The sequence below is a fragment of the Odocoileus virginianus genome, chromosome 9, assembly GCF_023699985.2.
Source record: "Odocoileus virginianus isolate 20LAN1187 ecotype Illinois chromosome 9, Ovbor_1.2, whole genome shotgun sequence".
Lineage (NCBI taxonomy): Eukaryota > Metazoa > Chordata > Mammalia > Artiodactyla > Cervidae > Odocoileus > Odocoileus virginianus.
The window spans coordinates 44,635,458-44,655,461 of record NC_069682.1 but is presented as its reverse complement, the minus strand read 5'-3'; the positions used below and the strand labels follow the sequence as shown (position 1 = coordinate 44,655,461).

Below are 20,004 nucleotides of genomic sequence, written 5' to 3'. Positions count from 1 at the left end.
AACGCACACTTGATATCCCCACAGCTTCAGGGAGACCTGGGCCTGTGGTAACCAGGACTGATCACCCCAACCATGGGGTAGGAATGATCTTTCTGCACTTCTGCCCTCTTTATTGATTCCCACCCCTTATGAGACACAAACATTCGTACTTTCACCAAACTGGGTCCCAGAGGAACCGAGCCTTGGAGCTTTCCTGGTGGCTCAGTGGTAAAGAATCTGCCTGCCAATGCAGGAGACGCGGGTTTGATCCCTGAGCCAGGAAGATCCCACATGCTGAGGAGCAACTAAGCCCCTGAGCCATAACTATTGAGCCTGTGGTCTAGAGCTCGGGAGTCACAACTACGGAAGCCTGCGTGCCCTAGAGCCTGTGCTCAGTAACAAGAGAAGTCACCGCAATGAGAAGCCCACGTACCTCAACGAAGAGTAGCCCCCACTTACCACAACTAGAGAAAAGCCCAACAACAAAGCCCCAGCACATCCAAAAATAAATGAATAAAATTATTTTTTTTAAAAAGGAAACGAAACCAGTCCTTCTCGATTTGCCCCATGCCTGCCCCTGCTCTCACATTCCTCTGAGGACGCCCCTCCTGCCGTTTTTTCTTTCCTGAGGACTGGGGTACCTTCCTCTTCTGGGAAGGGGGCTTCCTCCTCATACCAACTCACCATGCAGCCTCCAGGAAATGGGAACCGCCTGGCAGGAGGATCAGATTCCTGGGAGGTGACGGGGCTGCCTCTGCCCCTCTGCAGCTGTCAGCTCTCAGCGCTCACGTTGGCCCGGAAGAGCTGACTCCCTCCAGCTCAGGCCCCAGAAAGGTGGTTGGCTTGGTAGCTAAATGGCTGGCATGAGGCCAGGTGAAGATGGGGGAGGGCTGAAAGGAGGTGCCATGCCTAGAAAGGGGCAGGGGCGGGCCCAGGTCCAGAGTAGGAGAAGGAGACAGGCAGTGAGGGTGTTGGCTGAAGACCACAATGTCTCAGTAGGGAAGGGGGGCTGTAGGAGCTGGGGTGTCCGTGGTTCCCTGGTGGGTGGGGCCAGGGCCAGGGGCATCTGGGAAACAGACCTTCTGAAATTCAAAGTTGAGCTGCTAGCCACTGGCTCCTGGAATCTACAAGACAAAATTGAAGACTGCAGACAGGGGCACCCAGGGCTGCCACACTCCGAAAGGACAGGTTCTGGGTGAGTATGACATACTGCTGGATACACGGACTCCTAGCCTCAGTTTCCAGGATTTTTGCCATTGCCTAGACCCCCAGTTAGCAAGAGGAGGGCCTTTCCCTGGATCCAGGGTGGTTGCTCAGGGACTTAGCAGTCAACAGAGACAGCAGAGCAGAAACACACACCTGCAGAAATGAGGGGATGTCAAGCAGTGACCTCAAGGCCAGGACCTAGTTGGAAATAGCTTTGCCACTCCCACACCAGCCCATTGCTGCCTTATCTACCCCAAGTTGATCTCCCAGCTGCCTGTGTAATCCTGGATACTCCAGAAACTCCACACTGAGCAGCTCTCGGCCATCCCTTGCTGGCAGGGTTGACTTCAGGAGTTTTTGTTGGGACCAGCATGGCATGAGGAAATGCTTGACTCCAGGTTCCCAAGCCCTACAACTGTCTGGAGGCTCCTTTCTTCCCTGAAGGTGACCCTGAGCCTTCCCAAGAAAGAGATCCCAGAACTTGAAGTGTGACCTACAAACCAGATCAGAGGCAAGCCAGACTCACCTGTAGCTGGGCAGTTCTAAGGATAAAAACTGGGACAACCAATGTCTTTGAAACTAACAAAATCTCCCTCAAGTCCCATGTTTTTACCCCAGTGGAGCTTCCTCCCTAGGAAGCCTCCCACTAGAGTGTTATTAATATATGTTTATGCAGCAACATCTGGGCACTTGGGGAGAATTTACAAAAAGGCCACGTTCCATTCTCTCCAGAAGCTCATGGGATGAAGACGAGCAAAGGGAGAGGCTTACTGGGTTCAGGGACAGATGAGGGCGGCCTTCAGCAAAAGATCACCTATGGGTAGTAACCCTTCAGTGAATTAGAGGGAAGGGCAAAGATTGGGGAAGGAAGGGCAGGAGGTGCCCGGGTGTACATGCGGGAAATGATGGGGGAAGCAGGCAGGGGCCAAGTCACTACACATCCCCGACGCAGGGATCAACCCCGTCCTTCAGGGAACATCCAGGGCTAGGTTCTCCTGGGAAAGGGGCAGCGAGGTGGGGACATTTGCCCCTTTTTTCGGGGTTTCCGCTGCGTTTAATGGGCTGTCCCGCACTTCTTTCCAGCCACTCGCCATGTGGTGGGCCCTGTTCCTGCTGCTGCTGCTGCCTTTCCCGATAGCGCCGCGACCCAGCCAGGCGGGGCCGCTCCAGAAGACCCTTGTTTTCTGGCTCACTCAGCAGGGCCCCTGGGGGAGCGGGGCCGGTAACTCCACGGTCTCCCCCTGCGAGTGGCTCCCAGTGGCGGGGGTCACGACCCTAACTTTCGTGAACCGTGGCCTAGAGCGCCTGCCCGGTTGCCTGCCCCGCGCGCTGCGCAGCCTCGACGGCAGCCACAACCTGCTGCGCGCCTTGAGCGCTCCGGAGTTGGCCCACCTGCCGCAGTTACAGGTGCTGACACTGCGCCACAACCGCATCGCGGCGCTGCGCTGGGGCCCCGGAGCGCCCGCGGGGCTGCACTCCCTCGACCTCAGCTACAACCTGCTGGCCACCCTGCCGCCGTGCACCGGGCCCGCGCTGCCGGGTCTCCGCGCGCTCGCGCTGGCCGGGAACCCGCTGCGGGCCCTGCAGCCCGGGGCCTTCGCCTGTTTCCCCGAGCTGCGCCTGCTCAACCTGTCCTACACCGAGCTGGGCAGCGGTGACCACGAGGACATCGCCGACGCTGCCTTCGCCGGGGTGGGCGGCGCGCCCCTGGCCGCCCTCCAGGTGCTGGATCTCAGTGGCACATTCCTCCCCCGCGGTGAGTGCCGGCGCGGGGTGTCTAAGCCGGCGGGCTGGACGATCCCGGGAGGGAGGGCTGTGAACTTCCTCGAGGGGCGCTGCCCTGGGCGCCCTCTTAAAGGAAGGCTCAAAGACACCCCAAAGATTCCCTGAGCCTAGGGCTCCCTGTTCGAAGCGCCTCACTGGTCTGCACTCCTTGAGTCCCAAGAGCTGGGGACTATTACCTCCGCTCTTCTTGTGAGGAAACCGGGGCAAGGAAAGGAGAATGGCCGGCCTGCAGCCTCCCAACTCCTTAGCGGTTGCCTCCACGTCTGAACTGTGGCGTTCTGGGTCCAGAGCCCACAGGTTTAGCCTCTGTTCTGCTCCCCAGCAGAACAGAGAATGGGGAGTGGATGCAGTGCTTTAGGGCTGATGAATGGACAAACTTGGTATCAAACATTTTAACATGAAGCACCTGATGTTCAGAGGATGCTTTCATTGATTTCTATTAATACTTCGTTGGCTAAAATTCTTTCTGTGAATGTTAAATCCTTCAAACAAGACACAGGAGGGAGGTGAGAATACCTGTTCTGCTGTACTTGGGTATTCTGACTCTGATTTACAAGGTTGGTTTTATTGTTTAAAAACACTTCACATATTGATAATCACCTGTTCCACCACCAACAAGAGAACAGAGAGCAAGAATGGGAAACAGAGGAGAAGGGGCACGTTGTCCATTTACTAGGAGAGTGATGAAATGAGATTTCCCAGCCTCCTCCTGTCCCACTCCTCCTCTGAGCCTCCTTCCTTACATTCCTCAAAGATTTCCCCTGCTCCTGGTAGCCATCACATTGAAGGCTGGGGTACTCCTGTGTGGGGTTTAACAGAGGGTGGGAAAACAGTGTACTTGGAGACTGTCCTAGAGTCAAGGTCGGCCTTGTTCCTTCCTTGTTGTGTGGCCTTTAGCCAGTCATCATCCTCTGGGACCTCAGCTGTCTGGGGCTGAAAGGGAAGGACTGGTCTTCTCTGAGGGCCCTTCCAGCTGAAATGACCCATGCTTCTGAGATTCCTGAAGCTGCCCACTGTCCCCATGCTCAGCAATGACCTTCACCACTCACCTTGTCACTCTCATTGTTTCCTTAATGCTGTGCCAGCCTCATGGGTTCATGCCTTCCAGGATAGTGGGCAGTGTCCCATCTGTATTTCAGTTCAGTCAGGATGGATCAGAAACCTGCCGCGGCTCACATCCCTCTACCTGAGGAAGATGCCAAGGCTGAAGAGCCTAGAGGGGGACGTTTTCAAGATGACCCCTGACCTACAGCATCTGGATTGTCAAGATTCACCAGCACTTACCTCTGTCCATACATACATCTTTCAAGACACGCCTCACCTACGGGTCCTTCATTTCCAGAAGTAAGTGTTACTAAAACGCATGACTGATTTTTGCCCATTACACTAAATTAAATAGTTATAACTATTTTATAGAATAAACTAGACCTTCCTTTTCCTCCCATTGCTCTTTCAAGTCCTTGCTGGAGTCTTGTTCTTCCTTATCCTTGGGGTGATATGGTGAGCACATCCCAGTGCTCACCGGCCTAAAAACCAACCAACTCAGTGCTGTCCAGAGTAATGTTAAAACTTCAAACTCTCACACATGTCAAGTTTCCTTCAAGTCCAGGATGAGAAATCTGCAGTGGGAAGAGGGCATCAGGGTCTTCTCTATTTCTCCATCCACCTGCTTCCCTATGTAGTTATGCAAGTCAGCAGCCCCTTCCAGGGCTTGAGCAGCTCCTACTTGCACTGGGACCCAGGGGTAGTTCCCTCTGGGAAAGGGGTTATCCCGAGTCTCACCATATCCAGACTCCTTTCCAAGAGCAACTACTATCGTGACTTCTAGCAGGAAGGGCAGCATACCTTTGAAGATGATCCCGGGCCACCTGCTTTCCTGGGAGCCCACAGCTAGGCCCTGGGAAGCAAGCACCATTGCCCTGCCATCACTCAATGTAGCCACTTCTCTTTTTTCTGGACTAGCTCCAGACTACTCACTTTGGGGCTTATCATGAGGGGAAAGGAGGCTAGAACACAGAGCACTTAGCTCAGTGCCTGGCACATTGTGTAACATTGTGTAACTCTGTAACATTAGTGAAGATCATGGTGGTTATGATGATGGTGATATTATGTTGACACAGGATGGTGATAATGGTGTCTCATGATGATGATGGTGGTGGCGGTAATGAATGATGACAGGATAGTCATAGTGATGATGATGATGGTGGTGATGACATGGATGAGAGGGATATCGTCTCTGGCTTAGACTCCTCTTTTGAGTTTCAGACTGATGAAGCATTGTTTATCAGATGTGGAACCAAACTGCTTGGACTCAATCCTGACTCCACTCACCACTTTCTGGCTATGTGAGTTAGGGCTAGTTACCCTATGCTTTTGCGGCTCAGGTTCCTCATCTGTAAAATGGGAGTAATGATCAGATCCCCCCCCTACTGCATTGTTGTAAGAGGAAATGCTTTGATATGTGTCTAGAACAGTGCCTGGCACAGAACAGGAGGTTTGTGTAATCACTACTGGGCATCTCCGCTGGATGTCTCACAGGTCTTTCAGCATCTAGGACATACCTAGAAACATGAGCCTGGAGCCTGGGCTGGAGATTCCTAAATGAGCATCCTCAGCACAGAGGTAGTTGAGAAAGCATGAGGTGATGACAGTGATGATGCTGATGGGGACAGTAGTGAAGACACCAGTAACAGTAATGGTGTTGATGGCCATGAGATGGTGATGGTGATGATGAAAGCATGGCCTCTGCTTTCAGGGAGCGCACAGTTCTATAGGGAGAAGACATCTGTCAATTGTCATGATATATTGGGATCAGCAACAGAGGCACATGCCACGTACCATGTCATAAGGCAAGTGGGGTCAGTGATCAGTTTCAGCAGGCTGGAAGAAGAACATAATTGTTCCATATCTTCAAAGGTGAATCTAAACTCCCCAGGGGGAGAAAGGCAACCTAGACTCCAAGAAAAGCAGGCATTCCTGGATCAGAAGTGGGGGCTGCTTCCTCTTATCCCTACACTTCTCAGTTTGCTGCAATCTGACCACCCACTTCAGCTTCATGATTGAATGGAACCAGAGGCATTTCAGCTGCTATGTCCAGTGGACACTTCTCTATCCCCCGAGCCCCTTCTTGAGTCCTTCCTCCCTCTTGACACTCTCTCTTCTCATCCTTAGGATGCTGCTCTGGTGCTTCTCCAGATTTTCTGGATTTTCTGCTCTGGTGCTTCTCCAGATTTTCTGGATTTTCTTAAGGCCCTTGACTATTTCCTCTTCTTCAAACTTTTCTGCATGTCATTACTCACCCTACAGGCTTCCTCTAGCACTGTTTCCACCCACTTTTCCAATGCCATAGGATTTGGCAAAATGTGGGGTGTTGGTGATGTTCATTCCCAATGGAGCCAGAATGGAGTGGGATGAAGAGTCAGTGCAGGTACAGACAGCTCTGAAGTTTGGCTCCCTGGTCACCAGGTCCAGCCTGGTCTTCATTCCCAATGACTCTGCGCCAGCCCTTCCCACCCACCCTGCAGGGCAGTTTGAGGTCAAGTTCTCATCATTCCCTACCCAGCTAACCAAAAGCCTTCTAACCCATGACCTTCAGGAATGCACAGGTCAGTGCAGGGAGTCTTAAACACTTTTGTGCCATGGACTTCTGTGGCAGTCTGTGAAGCCTATGGGCCTTCCTCAGAAGAACATTCTTATATACATAATATCCAGTCCCATCACTTCATGGCAAATAGATGGGGAAAATGTGGAAACAGTGACAGATTTTACTTTTTGAGGCTCAAAAATCACTGCAGATGGTGACTGCAGTCATGAAATTAAAAGATGTTCCTTGGAAGAAAAGCTGTGACAAACCTAGACAATGTATTAAAAAGCAGAGGCATTTACTTTGCTGACAAAGGTCCATATAGTCAAAGTTACAGTTTTTCCAGTAGTCATGTATGGATGTGAGAGTTTGACCACAAAGAAGGCTACGTGCCAAAGAATTGATGCTTTTCAACAGTGGTGTTGGAGAAGACTCTTGAGAGTCCCTTGGACAGCAAGGAGATCAAACCAGTCCATCCTAGAGGAAATCAATCCTGAATATTCATTTAAAGTGGTGATGCTGAAGCTGATGCTTCAGTGCTTTGGCCACCTGATGCAAAGAGCCAACTCATTAGATAAAACCCTACTGGTGGGAAAGATTGAGGACAGGAGGAGAAGGGGACGACAGAGGATGAGATGGTTGTATGGCATCACTGACTCAGAGAGGTTCCCTGGCTCAGGCAGTAAACAATCTGCCTACAGTGCAGGAGATTTGCATTTGATCCCTGGATTGGGAAGATCCCCTGGAGAAGGGAATGACAACCCACTCCAGTATTGTTGCCTGGAGAATCCCATAGACATAGGAGCCTGATGGGCAATAGTCCATGGGGTCGAAAAGAGTTGGACATGACTGACTGACTAACACTTTTCACTTACTCAATGGATGTGAGTTTGAGTAAGCTCCAGGAGATGGTGAAGGACAGGGAAGCCTGGTGTGCTGCAGTCCATGGGGTCGAAAAGAGTTGGACATGAGTGAGTGACTGAGCAACAAATGAACAAATGTAGGATCCCAAAGAAACCAATTATAGTTATCAAAATATTTTTAAATGTGTATTTTAGGACTATGTATGTGTGGTGTGCTTCTTTATTTTGTTGTTGTTGTTGTTGTTCAGTCGCTCAGTCATGTCCGAATCTTAGAGACCCCATGGTCTCCCTGTCCTTTACTATCTCCCAGAGTTTGCTCAAACTTATGTCCATTGAGTCAGAGATGCCATGCAACCATCTCATCCTCTGTGGCCCCCTTCTGCTGCCTTCAATCTTTCCAAGCATCAGGGTCTTTTCCAGTGAGTTGGCTCTTTGCATCAAGTGGCCAAAAAATTGGAGCTCAAGTTTTAGCAATTCAGGGTTGATTTCCTTCCTTTAGGATTGCCTGGTTTTATCTTCTTGCTGTCCAAGGGGCTCTCAAGAGTCTTCTACAGCACCACAGTTCAAAAACATCAATTGTTGGGTGCTCAACCTTCTTTACGGTCCAACTCTCACATCCATACGTGACTACTGAAAAAACCATAGTTGTGACTATGCTGACCTTTGTCAGCAAAGTGATGTCTCTGCTTTTTAATACACTATATAGGTTTGTCATAGCTTTTCTTCCTAGGAGCAACCATCTTTTAATTTCGTGGCTGCAGTCACCATCTGCAGTGATTTTGGAGCCCAGTAAAATAGAGTCTCTCCCTGTTTCCACACTTTCCCCATCTATTTGCCATCTATTTGAAGTGATAGGACCAGATGATATGATCTTCATTTTTTGAATGTTGAGTTTTAAGTCAGTTTTTCACTCTCTTCTTTTACCTTCATCAAGAGACTCTTCAGTTCCTCTATGCTTTCTGCCATAAGGGTGGTGTTATCTGCATATCTGAGGTTATTGATATTTCTCCTGGCAATCTTGATTCTGGCTTGACCTTCATTCAGGCTGATATTTCTCATGATGTACTCTGCATATAAATTAAATAAGCAAAGTGACAATATACAGCCTTGATGTACTCCTTTCCCAATTTGAGCCAATTCATTGTTCCACGTCCAGTTCTAACTGTTGCTTCTTGATCTGCATACAAATTTCTTAGGAGACAGGTAAGGTGGTCTGCTATTTCCATATCTTTAAGAATTTTCCACAGTTTGTTATGATCCACACAGTCACAGGATTTAGCATAGTCAATGAAGAAGAAGTACATGTTTTCCTGGAATTTACTTGCTTTTTCTATGATCCAACGGATGTTGGCAATTTGCTCTTTGACTCCTCTGCCTTTTCTAAACATTGCTTGTATATCTGGAAGTTCTGGGTTCCTGTACTGTTGAAGCCTAGCTTGAAGGATTTTGAGCATAACCTTGCTAGCATGCAACATGAGTGCAATCGTGAGGTAATTTGCACATTCTTTGGCATTGCCCTTCTTCGGGGCTGGAATAAAAACTAACCTTTTCCAGTCCTGCAGCCACTCCTTAAATTTAAAAAATCCAGCAGGAGGTCCAACAACTTCAATAATTTTGATGATCATTAAGTTCAGTTCAGTCACTCAGTCATGACCAACTCTTTGTGACCCCATGGACTGCATGCCGCATGCCAGGCTTCCCTGTCCATCACCAACTCCTGGGGCTTACTCAAACTCCTGTCCATCGAGTCGGTGATGCTATCCAACCATCTCATCCTCTGTCATCCCCTTCTCCTCCTGCCTTCAATCTTCCCCAGCATCAAGGTTTTTCCCAGTGAGTCAGTTCTTTGCATCAGGTGGCCAAAGTATTGGCAGTTTCAGCTTCAGCATAAGTCCTTCCAATGAATATTCAGGACTGATTTCCTTTAGGATGGACTGGTTGGATCTCCTTGCAGTCCAAGGGGCTCTCAAGAGTCTCCTCCAACACCACAGTTCAAAATCATCAAATCTTTGGCACTCAGCTTTCTTTATAGTCCAACTCTCACATCCATACATGATTACTGGGAAAACTATAGCCTTGACTAGACAGACCTTTGTTGACAAAGTAATGTCTCTGCTTTTTAATATGCTGTCTAGGTTAGTCATAGCTTTTCTTCCAAGGAGCAAGCTTCTTTTAATTTCATGGCTGCAGTCACCATCTGCAGTGATTTTGGAGTCCCCCAAAATAAAGTCTGCCACTGTTTCCATTGCTTCCCCATCTATTTGCCATTAAATGATGGGACTGGATGCCATGATCTTAGTTTTCTGAATCCTGAGCTTTAAGCCACCTTTCACTCTCCTCTTTCACTTTCATCAAGAGACTCTTCAGTTCCTCTTCATGCTTTCTGCCATAAGGGTGGTGTCATCTGCATATCTGAGGTTATTGATATTTCTCCTGGCAATCTTGATTCCAGGTTGTGCTTCATCCAGCCCAGCATTTTGCATGATGTAATCTGTATGTAAGTTAAATAAACAAGGTGACAATATACAGCCTTGATGTATTCCTCTCCCGATTTGGAACCAGTCTGTTGTTCCATGTCCAGTTCTAACTGTTGCTTCTTGACCAGCATACAGATTTCTCAAGAAGTAGGTCAGGTGGTCTGGTATTCTCATCTCTTTAAGAATTTCCCACAGTTTGTTGTGATCCATGCAGTAACTTTGGCATAGTCAATATAGCAGAAGTAGATGTTTTTCTGGAACTCTCTTGCTTTTTCTATGATCCAATGGATGTTGGCAATTTGATCTCTGGTTCCTCTTCCTTTTCTGAATCTAGCTTGAATATCTGGAAGTTCATGGTTCATGTACTGTTGAAGCCTGGCATGGAGAATTTTCAGCATTTCTTTGCTAATGTGTGAGATGAGGGCAATTGTGAGGTAGTTTGAACATTCTTTGGGATTGCTTTCTTTGGGAGTGGAATGAAAACTGACCTTTTCCAGTCCTGTGGCCACTGCTGAGTTTTCAAAATTTGCTGACATGTTGAGTGCTATACTTTGCCAGCATCATCTTTTAGGATTTGAAATAGCTCAATTGGAATTCCATCGCCTCCACTAGCACTTGACTTCACATTCTAGGAGGTCTGGCTTTAGGTGAGTAATCACATCATTGTGGTTATCTGGGTCATGAAGATCTTTTTTCTATAGTTCTTCTGTGTGTTGTTGCCACCTCTTCTTAATAGCTTCTGCTTCTGTTAGGTCCATACTATTTCTGTGCTTTATTGTGGCCTTCTTTGCATGAAATGTTCCCTTGGTATCTCTAATTTTCTTGAAGAGATCTCTAGTCTTTCCCATTCTATTGGTTTCTTCTATTTCTTTGCACTGATCACTGAGGAAGGCTTTCTTATATCTCTTTGCTGTTCTATGGAACTATGCATTCAAGTGAGTATATCTTTCCTTTTCTTCTTTGCCTTTAGCTTCTCTTCTCTTCTCAGTTATTTGTAAGGCCTCCTCAGACAACCTTTTTGCCTTTTTGCATTGTTTTTTCTTTAGGAGTGGTCTTGATCACTGCCTCCTATACAATGTCATGAACCTCTGTCCATAGTTCTTTAGGCACTCTATCAGATATAATCCCTTGAATCTGTTTGTCATTTCCACTGTATAACTGTAAGGTATTTGATTTAGGTCATAACTGAATGTTTAGTGGTTTTCCCTACTTTCTTCAATTTAAGTCTCAATTTTGCGATAAGGAGTTCATGATCTGAGCCACAGATCATTAAAGTGATTAAAGTGAAAGTCACTTAGTTGTGTCCTACTGTTTGTGACCCCATGAACTGTACAGTCCATGGAATTCTCCAAGGCAGGATACTGGAGTAGGTAGCCTTTCCCTTCTCCAGGGAATCTTCCCAACCCAGGGATCGAACCAGGATCTCCTGCATTGCAGGCAGATTCTTTGCTAACTGAGCTATCAGCGAAGCCCTTTGGTGATCATAAGTGACAGAAAACTATGAAAAGTGGTTTGGAAATATCTGTGTTTTGTTGGTGGTTCACCTGTGGTTTGTTGCCTTAATTCGTCACTGAAACAAATGGTGAATTTCAGTTAGAAATTTGTGAAAGAGACCTCCATCCAAGTTCATATACCCTGTCTCCAAGGACCTCTGGTTGAGAACCCTTGTAATGGATTACAGTCACCATATTCAGCCAGGAGATCTGTCTAAATTATAATCTGATTGAGTTTTAAGACAAATGAAAACTCTTCCATGGCTGGAGGAGAAGGTTTACCTCTTTGGCTGGCTCATCCCTGGACTCTACTGCACCATCAACCCCACCCCAGCCCCGTGCTCCAGCTGGGGAAGGAGCCACTTCCTCTTTGGGAGCTCTCAAGCCTCCGAAGCTCATTAGATGTCATCTCCCCTGTGGCACCCTCTTCCCTTTTTCTCAAGCCCGCCTTGCTCTTGACTCTCCTTCCCTCACCCAAATCCTCCCCTGGGACATTATCTGTGATGGATGCTGGCAACATGTGGGTTCCTTGGTACAGCCAGCACTCTCTGGAGAGGGGATAGCACCCTCCTGGCTTCTCTGCCAACCTGCCATGCCCAATGTCCTCCACCATCCTCTCTGACAATGCTACATGTGGGAGGGAGAGGCCTTTGGCAATATTTCAGCAAAAAAATAAAACAAGGGTTATTTAGAAGATAAGTAGAAACTTCTTCCATGCTAAGACCCTGTCAGTTCAGATGCAGAGAATACCCAGATGCAGACACGCCTCAGGACATGAAGCAGGCTCTTCCATCCTTGGCATATGATGGGAATGCAACTTGTCTTTATCATGTGCAAGTTGCAGTGTGTGGCAGAAAGGGCCACCAGAGAAGGAATAGGCTCCTTTTCCTTATCTATAAAAATGGATGGAATATTGGAAATTCCAGTAGTTACTCAGCAGTTTCATTCCCAGGGTCCCAGGTTGAGTCCCTGGTCAGGAAACTAAAATCCCGTAAGCTGCTGGTTTGGCCAAAAACAATAAATATTAAGTGAGTGAAATATTACCTGCCTCATGATCTGACATAATGATATCAATGAGATAATGTTATTATCTGAAATACTAAGCAATGTTGTATGTGTTCAGCCATCAGTTGTGTCCAACTCTTTGCAACCCTCTGGACTGTAACCCACCAGGCTCCTCTGTCCATGGGATTTTCCAGGAAAGAATATTGGAATAGGTTAATATTTCCTTCTCCTAAGCAATATTACTTACCCCAAAATATGGTTATCCTTTTCTTCTCCCACTTCAGGCAAAAAAAAAAAAATTCCTTTGCAAAATGAAGTGCTAAGTAAACTCCTTTCTAAGATTTCCACTCTAGCTCTGTGAAATCTGCTAAAAGCAAGCATTTGCATATATGTGTGTGTGTGTGTGTGTATACACATACATACATTCATACACACACATATATGGGTCTTCCCAGGTGGTGCTAGAAGTAAAGAACCCACTTGTCAATGCAAGAGACATAAAAGATGCAAGTTTAATCCCTGAGTTCAGAAGATACCCTGGAGAAGGGCCTGGCAAGCCATTCCAGTGTTCTTGCCTGGAGAATCCCATGGACAGAGGAGACTGGTGGGGGGTCTATAGGTTTGCAAAGAGTCAGACACGACTGAAGTGACTTAGCATGCACTCATGCATACACATATATGTGGGTTATGCTTATGTTTCAATATAATGGCACACACATATGTTCAGTGCTCCCCAGGGGACAACTGTCAGGTGCCCACCAGCCAGGAGTGTTAGAGCAGATCTGGGTGGTGGGTCCTTCCTTGCCCAGAACATCTACATCTCCCCCAGAGCAACAGAAGAAGGTTCCCAGGTAGATGGAGAAAAGCCAGTCTTCAGTTGGAAGAGGCTTATGGATACAATGCAGTTCCTGTTGCTCACGATTCTCAGATTATAACTAGAATGTGTACAAGAGGCTGGGAGACTCTAGGAGTTGAGACAGTTGAGGCCAAAGACTTTGGGCAGAAAGAGCAGAAAACCAGGAGGGAGCCTGCCATTGCTAGGCGTGGTACATTGTTGGCAAAAATGGCCCCAGTAATTCCTCCCATCATCCCTGTATACACAGCCCTTTGCAAATGTGACTTTGCCCCTCTTCCCACTAAGAAGTAGAGTCTATTCTCCACCTCTTAAAGCTGGGCATAGCCATGTGACATGTTTAGGCAAGAGGGACATTAGCAAATTTGATGTAAGCAGAGACTTGGAAGTAGTTAAGCAAATTGGGGCTCACCCTCTCTTGCTGGTAGAGACTGGCACACCACCATGTGCACAAGCCTCCTGGGTGATGAAGACACACAGAGAGAGGCCCTGGCAAACCAGTTGAGACTCCATATAAGTGAGGCAATCCTAGATCTCTCTGGCCCAGGTGAGCCGGCCCAGACCATAAGAACCACTGAGTCAACCCACAGCTTCGTGAAAAAGGATAAATATTTATTGTTTTAAGTTAAGCTAGTAAGAGCTAACTGATACACTTCAGTGAGGCATCTTCCAAAGGACTGGTGTGGAATGCCATCAGCTACAGTCCAACTGCTGTAGTATAGAGTGTTCTCATTAAGAATATATGTATACCTATGGCTGATTCATGTTGATGTTTGTAAAGCAATTATCCTTCAATTAAAAAATCTGCCCTTTCTTCACTGGTCTATAATAACAATATCATACTTTTATGTAGAGATCTACATTTAGAAGAACTTTTATAATCGCAGACTCTTTTTTATATAGCCAGCAGGGAGAATTGTCTCCATTTGTTATGAGAGGTGATACTGACTAGGTTAGGTGAGTATCTCCACAGGTTAAAAAAAAAAAAAAATCCAAGGTCATTAATAGTTTTCTCAAAGCAAACTAGCACCTAACAGAATGGTTTTCCCGTGACACCATTGTGGCTCTCGGGGTTTAGTGTTGACCTAATTGTAATTTTGTGTGTTTCAGCTGTAACTTGAGTTCCTTCCATCCTTGGAACTTGCATTCCTCCCAGGTCCTGTCCATCAACCTCTTTGGCAACCCTCTCACTTGCAGTTGTGAGTTGTCCTGGCTCCTCATGGATGCAAAGAGGATTGTCCTAAGCAGGTAACACATTAAAAAAGCAGATGACTGAGGGGTGAGGATCAAATCTCTGGAGCTGAAGTTCTCACAATTTGTATCTTGCTCATGTAACAATGCTGGGCAGATTGGCAGTGCTGGGTGTGGCAACTGTTCCCCATGTAGTCACAGTCAGGGACCCAGGAGATGAAGACTCTGCCTCCATCCCAGCAAGCCTGAGGAGCAAAGAGCTGGAGGATCCCACTCGGGAGGTTTTAAGGGCCAGGCCATCACTTTCACCCATATCCCATTGGTCAGATTAACTTAGCAGGTCATGCCTACTGCAATGGAGGCTGGGAAATGTAGTGTAGCTGTGTGCCCGCTAGGAAAAGAAAATGGGCTAAGTAAACAGCTCTTTCTGCTAAAGCGGAGTTATTGCTCATTTTAGAAATGAGCGAACTGGGGCAAAAAGAGGAAGGTACTTGCTTAAATTCATGCAGCCGCTGGGTGGAGGAGGCAGGATCTACTGTCTTCCAAAATTCTGCTCTTGGGACTTCCCTGGCTGTCTGGTCATTAAGACTCTGCTGCTTCCAATGCAGGGGACCCCGGTTCCATCCCTTGTTGGTGAACTAAGTTCTCATGTGTGGCCAAAAAAAAAGGACACAAAAACGTGTTCCACTGAGTCCCCAGAACAGAGCCTGACCTTCTGTGGCATTCAGTCCAGTGTCCATGGTCTTATAGAGCTCCCATGGGACAGGAGCCTGAATATCAGTGGGGCTCAGTCTGCCACCCCTCACCCCTTCTTCTTGCCTATAGCACCAGGTTCTTTGCAGTGAATGAAAAGGTTGAGGGTTCAAGCTCTTCACACCACTTACTACTATTGATTTTGGCTGTTACTTAAACTCTTTGTGCCTCTACCCCCTCATCTGTAAAATGGGTATAATAGTGCCTATCTCATGAGGTAGTGGAGATTAAATTGGTTTATACAGAAAAGTGTTAGCAATAGTCCCTAGCATGTGGCAAAGCACTCAAAAAAATGTTAGCTAGTATGAATGCTGTTACTAGTACTCACCACCAGGAAGCAGAGAGGTGAGAATAAAATGACAGACCACACTTAGAGCATCTGGACTGCCCTTCACCATGCTCACCCTGGGTTTAGGCTCTGCATTTGCTAGCCATGCTATCTTGGGCAGTTAACTCCTCTTTCTGAATTCCCATTTCCTTCTCTGTCCAATGGGACTTGCAAGGGGAGCCTCCTTGATGGGTTGTCCTGAAGGTCACCGAGGTGACCCATGTTGAGTGTGTACCATGTGGTACCTGGCAGATGTGTTACAAGGCTTGGGAGAGGGGTTATCTGCCCTAAGGACTCAAAGCCGAGCACAGAAGCAGACGCTGTAACTGACCAACCTCTCCTCTAGGGAGGCTGACATTGTGTGCAAACCAGCTGCAAGATCCAGTGGCACCTTCTCAGCCCCTCTTTTGCTGTCCCAGCTGCCAAGTGTGTGCCATTCGGACCAAAACACCACCCTCCTTGATTCCAACCCACCCTCCTCGGTCATCTCCACCCACACACCATCTGCTCAGGGTTCCTCCACCTTGCGGAGCACAACATCCTCCACTACACCTGCGGGAAGCCAACAGAGCATCACCAAGTTTCCCTTTCTCCCTGTGGATTCCCGCACACGAGCCACTGCCGGGCTGAGGCACCGCCTTGCGAAGGATGGGGCCGCTCCCTCCACTACTGTCTCTCCAACAGGTTCGAGCAACTCTGGCAAACCACCTAAGGCTGTGAGCATGGCCTGGACAGAGCACCAAGAATATGCTCCCGGGCTTATCCTGGAGCCTAACATCTCAGCGGCCTCCACCCCATGGGCCAGCAGACACCCTGGTCTCTCCCCTGCCTCCCGGGACTCGGTGAGCCTGCCCCAGCCCTCCTGGGAGACTCGAGCCACCCGGCAGGCTCGCCACCCGCCTCCTTCCGAGCGCGGGATTCCTGTCCTGCTGCTGGACGACTCCAGGGAGGAGGAGGAAGAGGAGAGCGGAAAGGAGGAGGTAGGGGCACCAGCCTGGGATGTACCCTGCGATTACCACCCCTGCAGGCACCTCCAGACACCGTGCGCAGAGCTCCAGCGGCGCTGGCGGTGCCGGTGCCCGGGCCTCAGCGGAGAAGACACCCTGCCAGACCCTCCCAAGCTGCAGGCGGTGGCGGAGACCACCGACACGTCGGCACTCGTGCGCTGGTGCGCCCCCAACTCAGTGGTGCGCGCCTACCAAATCCGCTACGCGCCGGAGGGCTGGCCAGGGAACCAGTCGGTGGTGGGGGACTTGTGTGCCACCGCGCGCCAGCACGCCCTGCATGGGCTGTCCCCGGCCACCGCCTACCGGGTGTGCGTCCTGGCGGCCAATGGCGCGGGGCTGAGCCAGCGCGGGGCGTGCGCCGCCTTCACCACCGGGCGCAGCCCCGGGCTCGTCGCCGCGGGGCTGGGCTCCGCGGGCGGCCTGCTGCTAGTCAGTACAGCGCTGCTGGCCACCGGCCTCTGCCGCCGGGGCCGGACGCCACGCACCCCGCCCTGTCACGCGCAGCTGCTGGCCTACCGCAACCCCGCCTTCGTCGCTGTGCCCGCGACCCCGCTCTCGGGGCAGGTGTAGACTGAGAACCCACCTCCAGTGCGGAGAAGGCGGTCCCGGGGTCTGGAAAGACCCGTCTGCCTACTGCTTCCTCGAGGCTTGCGCTCCTTGGGCACATGTGGCCCTGGCCGAGCTGGGATCCTCAGCCCCTGGAGCCTCTGCCTTCCCTTCTTGCTGCTTCTCTCTGTTCCCAGAAAAGTTAAGGGTCACCTTGCCGGGCACCCTTCGGTTTTTCCGGAAGCCGGTGTCCCACAGCATCCAGTAGAATAGAATTGTGTCAGCCGCTATTGTCCTGTTGGACGCGACATCTTCAAGTCATTTCAGTAAAGCTCCCTCAAGGTCCAGCTCTGGCTAAGGCTCTCTGGCTAGGAGATCGACTCCAGCGGATTCTCTCCCCGGCTCCCTGTTTCACACACCCTGAGTCCCCCCACCCCCCGCCCCAACAATACTCCCCCTCCCCCTGGACCCCTGCCAGGGGATTCTTAACCTGAGAACCAGTTATGCTCCCTGAAGCCTTCTGTTGATTTCAGGGTATGGCAGCATGTGTACTTCTGGCTTTAAACTGCAGTCTTCCCAGAACATCTGTGAAACACAGGCAGGGGGTAGGCTGTCCTTTCAAACTCACTTAATGCATTTCACTTAAGACCAGATGGGTAAAGGAACCGTGAACTGCTTTTTGAAGGAAGCATAATAATTGATGAGCTCACGTTCAAGAACTTTTCTGAGAGAAAGAAATGAACAAAAGAAAACCCTCAAGGCTCTAGTTAAACGCCAAAGCACTTCTCTGCTCAAATTGCATCAAACTTTCTCTTATTTTACTTCTATACAAACTTAGGAAGAAAGTGATTTTATTAAATTAAAATGGGGTCATATTTCTAGATTTTAGTTTTCTACATTATCATTTATGTAAGTTCTGTGGCAGCCGTAACAGAGTACCACAAACTTGGTTGCTTCAAACAACTTAAGTTTATTCTCTTACAGATTAGGCTAGAAGTCCACAGTCAAGGTATCAAGGTTGGTTCCTTCTAGAGACTAAGGGAAAACTGTTCCATTCCCCACCTCCGCCCTGGGAGGGTGTGGGGAGGGGTGGCAGGGAGCCAGCAATCCTTGGGTTCCTGGGCTTGCAGGTTCCTTATCCATGCCTCCTTGTCTTCTGACAGTCTCTAAATCCTGCCCCCCACCCCTTTCCATTATCTTTTCTCCAGTCTTGAGATATAACGGACATATAACATTAAGGTGTACCATGCAATGATTTGAGACTCCTATATATTGAGAGATAATTACAATGAGGTTAGTGAATACATCTGCCACTTCATACAGTTATCTTTGTGTACATGTGCGATAAGAACTTTTAAGATCTTAGCTACTTTCCAATATACAGTATCATTAACTGTAGTCATTATGGACTTTCTTGTACCATTTGACCACCTTCAACCCATTCCCCATCCCACCTCCCACCTCTAGGAACCAATGATCTAACTCTTGAATTGGTTTTGTTAGATTTCACATATGAGATCATGCTGAATTTGCCTTTGTCTTATTTCAGTTGATATAATGGCCTCAGGATCCATTCATTTTGTTCCAAATTGCAGGACTTCCCTCTTTTTATGGTTGAATAATGTTCCATTATATATATATATATATATATATTTTTTTTTTTTTTTTTTCCTTTAGCCACTCATCCATTGACATTTACGTTATTTCCATGTCTTAATTACTGTAAATAACACTACAGTGAACATGGGGAGTGAAGATATCTTGAGATAATGATCTTATTTCCTTTGGATATGTACCCAGAAGTCAAATTTCCCTCTTCTTGTAAGAACACCAGGCACTGGCTTAAGGCCTACCCAAATCCAGTATGACCATCCTAATTTTGATTACATCTGCAAAGACTCTATACCCAAATAAAGTCACTTTCACAGGTACTGGGGGTTAGAACATGAAAAATATCTTTCTGAGGCACAGTTCAACCCAAAACAGCATTTACTTCTAAGAAAAAAAAATTAGATTTGATTCTCATGGTATCTTTTGTTTCTACAACATGCTGCAGCACAGAAACCATGCTGCAGAAACTAAGCCTATCCAAGTTTGATCTGGATGATGGGACTGTGCTACATATTTCTAGATGTTTGAAGTTTTGAAAAAGCTTCCCAAAATTCTAAGGTGGATCTCTAGTTTTATCACATATAACCAAGAAAAATGGACTGATTTAAAAGATCTACCAGCTCCAAATTTAAAGCTGCAAGGCAAAAGCCCAAAATGTGACTAATATAAAAGCCCTCAGGCATGTAATTAAATTATCCCAGTGCCTTTTTAAGTTTAATATCAAGATTGACTCTGTTATATAGAGGCACCAAAATGAATGTCATGCTTGGAGTCTGTATGCATGACTCAAATATACCTAATACAATTCCAATGTTTTTTAAACCAGCAGAATTTGTTTTATGGCAAAAACCTACAGGTTGGGGAGGGGGGAAGTATATTATTAACAAGAATCAGATTAACACTTGACTACTAAAGAGACTATGGATCCAACTATAAGTCACTCCATATAGTAATAACGCTAGACCACAAGTGAGCCTAACGAAACAGAAAATTCTAATTTTCCCCCAACTTTATTTCAAGTTCTCCCTTTTAAAAACATTTTCATGTGCTCATACTTTGCTAGTACTGAGACATGTTCAATGTGCCTCTTGGGTAGTCCAGCAATGTGACTTTCACCTCTCACTGCGACCCAGGCCATTATGAGACATTAAAGGAGGTTCCAGAAGGGGAAAATGACTAGCTTCACACAGCCCTTCTCTCACCCACTTCCACCGGAGTCCACAGCAGTGACCCTGGCTGCAGGATTCAGTACTTCTCAAGCCAGGGGTGACTCAGTAGCTAATTTGGGAACAAGGAAGCCAGGGCCAGCAGGCAACAAAGGACA

General features: G+C 47.9%; 1 protein-coding gene across 2 annotated transcripts; it reads left to right on the top strand.

The window, feature by feature from the left end:
• Positions 1–992: 992 nt before the first annotated feature.
• LRRN4 (leucine rich repeat neuronal 4) lies at positions 993–18,732 on the top strand. 2 transcript variants are annotated; one of them, XM_070472303.1, is made up of 5 exons: positions 993–1,174; positions 2,269–2,941; positions 4,110–4,314; positions 14,355–14,492; positions 15,863–18,732. In XM_070472303.1, the coding sequence occupies exons 2-5, from the start codon at positions 2,278–2,280 to the stop codon at positions 17,091–17,093; spliced, it is 2,238 nt and encodes a 745-aa protein (XP_070328404.1). In that variant the 5' UTR covers positions 993–1,174; positions 2,269–2,277; the 3' UTR covers positions 17,094–18,732. The 2 variants fall into 2 exon arrangements, with proteins under 2 accessions (XP_070328404.1, XP_020769951.2); XM_020914292.2 differs by lacking the exon at positions 993–1,174 and having other exon boundaries at positions 2,120–2,941.
• The last annotated feature ends 1,272 nt before the right edge of the window (positions 18,733–20,004 follow it).